Consider the following 7231-nt stretch of genomic DNA (forward strand, 5'->3'; position numbering starts at 1 on the left):
GGCTGGTGTGGATTGAGAGCATAGTCTTTTTAAAAGTTGTATGTGTACAAATTTTGCTCGCCCCGTATCTAGTGTGTATCACGTGCATGCAGTACCCACGGCGGCCAGAAGGTAGCGTCAGATTCGCCTGGAACTGGAGTTACAGATGGTTGTGAGGGAATGCTGGGAACGGAGTGATCTTAAACCATTGAGCCATCTCTCCAATATTTCCAACCCTTCTTTAAATAAGAGCTTGGCATAAATGTGTATGGAGGGCAGAGGGCAGAAGACAACTTGCAAAAGTCAATGCTTTCCTTTCAATGTGGGTGAATCAAAAGTGGGAACTGGAAACCGGGCTTTCAGCTTGGTAGCAAGCACCTTCATCTGCTGAGCCGTCTCAGCAGCCCCTGTTCTTTTGAAGGAAACAGAGAATTCACCCTCTGCACCTCGTTTTCAGTGAGGGGAGTGTTCTTTCTTCCCTTACCTCCTTCAGCTGCATTTTCTAAGCTGCCAGGAGGTCTCTGATTAATAATTGTCCCCCTACTTATCCTGCTTGTAGCCTTTCCATGTCAAGAAACAAGAGCCTTTATAAGCATCCCTTTCTCCGTTTATGAGTTTGGTCCCCAGTCAGCGCACTGACATGGCTGAGGTAAGCTGCAGACCGCACTTCATCGTGTCCTGGTTCCATTTCTATTGTCACCTGTTTTTGTTAGAACTTTTAGGTGTGTTGTTGTGTGTGTTAGACTAAGCTGTCCCCAGCCGCCCTATTGCCTGTCAGGTAAACATAGTTGTCTTGCTGCGGCCTTCAGAACCCAGTAGAGTCACTTTGGGCTTCCGGTCTGCAGTTTCTCTCTTGGTCAGCTCCTTGGCTAGGAGCTCATGGTTAAAAACCCTCCAAGCTGTCTGTCTGCAGCCTGCTTTCTGTATTTAAGTTTAGATTTTTTAAAAAAATGTTCATTTACGTTTATGTGGAAGCATGTGTGGGCCTGAGTATATGGATGTGCAGTGCCCATGTGCAGAAGCCTGAGACAGTCAGAAGCGTCAGGGCCCCCGGAAATGGAGCAGATGAATGCTGAGTGACCATCTAGGAACTGAACATGGGCCTGCAACAGCAGTAGCTTCTCTTAGCCAATGAGCCATTTCTCTGGCCCTGTTTTTGCTTTTGTTTTTTTAAAGGCAGCCCTTGCTTCTTTGGAGACACTAACTGTGACTATATGCTGTGATTAGAGGTCCCCTGTATCCCAGGCTGGTCTGAGCTCCCTATGCAGCTGAAGATGTCCTTAAACCTGTCTTTCCATCTCTGCTTCAGAGTGTTGGGGTTGCAGGCATGCTCCACCACTCCTGATTTCTGACGTGCTTGCAGTCCAACCCGGGGCTTCAGGTATCTTAGGCAGGCATTTTGCTAAGTGAGCTACATTCCCTAGAATATTCTTTTGGCAGCTAAAGTTGAGCCAAGTGCCTCGGAACTTCTACTTCAGAGAACAAATCGATGGGTCTGTGTACCCAGTCTGCCTCTTCTTAGTCCCTTTGGAAGACGGAGCTCTGCTCTCTCAGCCTGAGTGTTCCCGCTCTGTAGTTTCTGAGACTTCGGGCTTCCACGCTGTTCAACAGCCCTGTCGTGTCTGGCCCCTGGATCAGTGACGCAGAACCCCGAGGCTTCCTGCAGTAACTCTGCATCTCCCACGGAGCCGTTCCCACCGGCTCATTCGTGCTTCTCTTTGGGTTTCGTGGACCGAGATGTGGTCCGGGAGGCTTCGGATTTGCTCTGGAGAAGTGATACCCGAATCACCCCACCCCCACCCCTTGACAAATGACGGTTTTATTTTATCTGAGGGAAAAGGGCCTTTCCCTCCGGACCGATCGAGGTAAGATGCTGTGTCAGGAAGCTGAACATAAGCAGGAAAGGAGTTTGCTTTTCTTAGAAAAAATAAAAATTCTGCCTGTTTCTAAGCAGTGAGATGCCCCCAGAATTGGAAAGGTGGTTTGTCAGTCTTTCTGTATTCAGTATACACTTGGTGAATGTGGCCAACTGAATGCTAGTTATCAATGGATGGATGGAGGGAGAAAAGGGGGAAGGAGAAGGGGAGGGGGAGAGCAGAGGCGAGGGTTCTCAAGAAAAAAAAATTGCTCACCCCCCACCCCCGTCCCGTTTCTGGTTCTTGAATATCAAGATTGCATATACAGTCAAACGGCCTTTGCCAAACTTGGTTTGTCAGGCAATTGCCTCACACATTCTGGAATGCGTTTTTTTTGTTTTTTTTTTTTTTTTTTTTTGTCATCCGGAGTCCCCTCCCCTCCACAAGCCCAAGCTATTCTAAGCACTAATTTATTTGTTGATTTCATCACTCGCGTTCCTTCAGCCCCCTCCAAACCCCGACTCTCCCCCAGCCTGTCACCTCATCCTAAGCACACCACCCACCCAGAGCAACAGCTCTTGGCCCACAGATCCCAGTCCGGACCACACATCCGATCCCCCTCGGAAAGAGGGCGAGATCCCCGCCGCTCCGTTTTGTTTCAATGGTCTGTGCAGCCGGCGATGCCCGTTTCCCCAAAGGCTGCCCCTCATTAGCATGAACGGGGGTGGGAGTGTGGAAGGGGGGGGGAGGAAGCGAGCCAAAGCCCTCGCTGCGTTTTCCAGCCCAGGGAACCCTGTCTACAAAAATGACAGCTCGAGCCCTCTGGCTTCTCTGTTTGATCGTCGGATGGTCCCCCGAAGCCCCGCTGGCGGAGAGAAAAGGTGAGGTCGCTAAAATGTAGCGCCCCGCGGATCGGGAAAGGGGCGAGATGCAGGGGGGACAAGCCAAGGGTCAGAGCCTCCCGGACAGGCGACTCCGGGTCTGCGTGCGTGCCAGAGAGCAGCGACAAGGGTCTCCCAATATTTCATGTCCCTTGGCAGCCTTTTCTGAAGGAAAGACGCGGGTTCAGCTGCTGAAAGGAACGCGAGAGAGCCAAGCAGGCTGGAGAAAACTTTGCATGTTAAATAGCTGTATCCCGGAGGAGGGAAAGTGTCAAAAGGGGTCGCAGCGCGCTGTGGACAGACTCCCAGGCTTGGGATGGTGGCACAGGCCAGCGATAGTGCGACAGCCCCTGGGCATTCTCCTCTCTCCCAGCTCTGGTATAGCCTCTAGTATACCTGAATCTTGATAACACACACACTCACTCAAACAATCTCACACATGCACAAATCAGGCGGTCTCAGCCAGGTGGTGTTTTTGTTTTGCTTATTGTTAGGATTTTTTATCCTCTCTTTTCACGGTCTCTGGGGATAATAGCTCCCACTCCTAACCGAGCCATTTATTTTAGGTCATTTTTTTTCCCCACATGGAAATTAAATGACTTCAGTAGCTTTTAACCCCATATCAGACTGTTTTCCATGACAACAGATGGCGGTTTAGTGGGGAAGCAGCTGAGGTCAACAGTTGATCGGGAGTTGGATAGTCACCAGAACTTTACTCGGCTGTGCATGGTGCGCAGGTTTAACATAGGGAACCAGATCCAATGGCTTTGCAAAAACATGAACTGTGTAACTAGCCACTCCTGCTGGCGGAAAGCTTGAGTTTTCAAGATTATTCTTTTGGCAAGATGCAGCATTACAAATGAAGCGCTGTCAAAGCTGCAAGGGGGCAGAACAAGCTCTTTAATGCAAACGGAGAGAAAGCAGGCTGTGGGCTGTGCTCGGCTGGCTGGAGGGGCACTGGGAGGTGGTGAGATTGTGTACTTGGACATGCAAAGTTGCCCAGATTTCAAGCCGGCTGAAGTCTGTGCACCGACCTGTATGCAGAGCTGAAGAAAATCATTAATAAATTTTTTAAAGGTGTCATGATATTTGGGAGATTTTTCTAATGGGGAGGGGTAATGGAACTAAAGTATGTTTTTATACTTACCCGAAGGCCTTTGCCTCCCAGCCAAGCTTCTAAAACTCTTTCTAAGCTGTTGTGTATTACTAAGTGGTGTCTAAGAAGCCAGATAAAAATCCACTCACAAAGGCTTGATGCTAGACCGAGAGGACAGTGTAAACACTGAAGGGAAAACCAAATAGTTCTGTTGTCAGGGGCGCTTAAACAATTAGGAGAAACCTGTAATTCGAGACACTTCCCCTTGGGGCTTGCACTTGGTACTTTCTCAACGAACTGTAAATAGCAAAAAGGTGTGTGTGTGTGTGTGTGTGAGAGAGAGAGAGAGAGAGAGTGTGTGTGAAGGGTACAGAAGTTTAATGCTACCTGAACTGTTTAGCTCCAGAATAAAGAGAAGACCGCGTAATTTGAAAAGCTATAGGTAGTTCTTTAACAATATAATACCCCTAGGCCTTTTAGCACCAATGTTGGATTTACTTGTTTATTCTTTGGATAGGTTGACTCCATAGCTCAGGTTGTCCTCGAACTCGCAGCCAGCCTCCTGCCGAGGCCTGCTGCTATCGATCGGCAGTAGTCCCTCTGCGCAGGGCTCGGGCAGCTACTGTTCCGACGCTCCCCTGGCGCCTCCCTTGGCCTCACTGCCTCACTTTCTCCCGCAGCCCCGCCGCCGCCGCCCCGAAAGCCCGCCGCCTGGGCGACGCCGGGGCCGCGCGCGCAGCCGCTGCCCGAGTTCGCGCGCCGCCCGCGCGCCGCCTACGCAGGACCGCGTGCCTGGCCCGACCCCCGGCGCCGGAAGGCCGCGCCGCCCGCCGACAACCGCGCCGGCTTCCGGGATGCGGTGCGCGCGCCCGCGGGGCTTCCGGGCCCGCGCCTCGCGCAGGCGGAGAACCGCGCGTCCCCGCCCGAGGACTCCCCGCGGCGCGCGCGCGCCCGGGCCCCGCGACTCCCGGGCGCGCGCGCCGCCGGCCCCGCCCACCCGAACCGGCCGCGCGCCGCCGCGCAGCCCTCCGGAACCCCGCAGGCGCTGTCACCCGAGGACGGGGAGCCGGAGACCCAGTCCTGCGCGCGCGCCTGCAGCGCGGACGCGGACGAGCGCGAGGCCTACTGCGCCAGCGAATTCGGTGAGCGCTCGGCGCCCTCCCGCGAAGCCCGCGCGCCCGTCCCGGTCCTGGCGCTCGCTAGCTGTAATGCTTTCCTCCAAATCCTGTTTTTCCAAAGCAGCCGTGAACGGAATCGTGCACGACGTGGACGTGTTGGGCGCGGGCATGCGCCTGGTGACCCTACTGGTGGACCCCGACGGGCTGTACAAGATGAGCCGCCTGTACATCACTCCCGATGGCTTTTTCTTCCGCGTGCAGATACTAGCCCTGGACTCCTCCAGTTGCCATAAGCCATGTCCAGAATTTAAACCCGGTATCGAAACCCTGCCCCCCAAAAAGGCCAGTTCATCGTGTTCTTTATACTGCTATTGGGGACCTGAGTGCTGCAGCTCAGCTTCTTTTGATCACCCCATTACCCAACCCCCTTTTCAAAGTCGAGGAATTGAGCAGGGCTTCACACATGCCAGACAAGCACGCCAAAAGTTACACTCCCAGAATTTGTCGTTTTCCAGACAGGCTCTTGATATGGAGCCTGGCCTGGAACTTATGGTAATCCTCCTGTTTCAGTCTTAACACATGGTGGGGCTCAATCCCAGCTCCTTCGTGGGACAGTAGTTTAACCAATAAGAGTTTAGATGACAGCACCATTTCCGGCTCTCTCATAAAGGTGACAACATTGGTTGGCACAGAACAGACCAGCAGTGATAGTGGAACTCCAGTACCAGGAGCGGTTTGGAAGCATGAAGGGTCAGAAGTTCAAGGTTGTTCCCCCAAAAGCCAGCTTTGGCTAAAAGACCTCAAAACAAACCCCCAAACACCGATTTGTTGATACCTAGGTTGACTACTGAACACTACTTTCAAAAGGGTGCCTAGGGGCTTCTGTCCACACTGAGTTGAGCGGTGGCGGTGTTGGGGATACCTAGTCGCACTTCTTCCTAGAGATGGTCTTGGAAGAATGCTTTGTTCTGAAACGTTGCCTGTCTGCAGGTTACCTGTTCTACAGTTTTTCATTGTTTCCGGTGGGTCAGATAAGTTGTAACAAGCACAGCAAGGGAACGGAGATTCAAGCTCAGTTCTCATTGTTTCTTGGCATTTAAATGACACCATTTCTTATGCTTCTTCTCAGGAAGCAGGTATATTGTGATGGGCCACATCTACCATAAGAGACGGCAGCTCCCCAGTGCTTTGCTCCAGGTCCTAAGAGGGCGCCTGCGTCCAGGAGACGGGCTCATCCGGGGTAGCAGCAGCTACGTGAAGAGGTTTAACAGGAAGCGGGAGTGGCAAGTTCGAGGTGCCACCCACACCCAGTGCATCTGATCAGGCCAACTTGGCACTTGTGGTCGGAGTTCCCATGGTGGGAGGCTTCTGTGAAACTAGCCCCACAGTTTATGAACTACGTGAGCAGCTGCCACTTTATTGACAGAATGCCGAAAGGTGTGCTCCCAAGGCACAGTGGGAAGGCTCCTCAAGACCCCTGGGTCAACAGATCACACCACTTTTGCTGTCTTTAAGTTATTTTAATTTAATACATTTCCCCCCAGTAGAGACAGTTCACAAAACATTTCTCGAATTTAAATATACAACTTTGAATAGTATCTATCATGTGTCAAGCCAGATTTTGTATTTAAAGCATCGAGTTTTAAATTCCACACCCGGATAGTAAGCCTCCTAGTCAAGTCATTTACATATGAAGTGTCATATAGATCAAAGGCCAGCCAAGTTAGAAGATTATACATTTCAAGGGCTAATTCAAGCAAAACATCATTCAAGGTGTGTTCCTGTGTACCAAAACACAAGCCCCTGTGCGTTGTTATGGCTCCCTGCTCCCAATAACCTGTTTTGTGCCAAACCGGCATCGGTCCCAACACGTTTTCTGGTGTATCTGATGTCATTTTTATGTTCCGACCCAGTAGTCTCATGATTGTGTTTGTAAAGCAGTAAATCTTGCCATGAAATCAGAAAGCACCTGGCCTTGCTTTTTGTTTTTGCTTCAGGGATCCTAAAGATTTGGAAAAAGGCCAAATGTTCTTCCCAAACCTTGGAAGCACTGTTCACCAGTGACAGCTCCATGGGCCATCTTAGTGGAACTATTTTGTTTTGTGTGGAAAATCTTGAATCACTAGCTTAATGACTTTATACTTGAGTCCACAAGGACATACTAACTTTTCTTTCAGAGGATCAAGCTGTATTTCTTGTATTTCTGTTAGACTGAAGAACTCTGAATAGCCACTAAGAATGCATGACCCTTCAATCCCAGCCCAGGTGAGGTAGAGGCGGGTGGCTACCTGTGAATTCCAG

At 51.1% G+C, this 7231-nt stretch overlaps 1 protein-coding gene across 2 annotated transcripts; it reads left to right on the forward strand.

Annotated features, from left to right (window-relative positions):
* Positions 1 to 2640: 2640 nt before the first annotated feature.
* On the forward strand, positions 2641 to 6830 carry LOC308426515 (UPF0450 protein C17orf58 homolog; the record flags this gene model as incomplete). Of its 2 annotated transcripts, none has more annotated exons than XM_080924317.1 (4): positions 2641 to 2716; positions 4493 to 4954; positions 5052 to 5246; positions 6060 to 6830. In XM_080924317.1, 4 exons carry the CDS (start codon positions 2641 to 2643, stop codon positions 6248 to 6250), a joined length of 924 nt encoding a protein of 307 aa, XP_080780443.1. In that variant the 3' UTR covers positions 6251 to 6830. The 2 variants fall into 2 exon arrangements, with proteins under 2 accessions (XP_080780443.1, XP_080780442.1); XM_080924316.1 differs by having other exon boundaries at positions 5055 to 5246.
* Between the last annotated feature and the right edge of the window lie 401 nt (positions 6831 to 7231).

The sequence above is a fragment of the Micromys minutus genome (assembly GCF_963924665.1).
Source record: "Micromys minutus genome assembly, chromosome: 10".
Classification (NCBI taxonomy): Eukaryota; Metazoa; Chordata; class Mammalia; order Rodentia; family Muridae; genus Micromys; species Micromys minutus.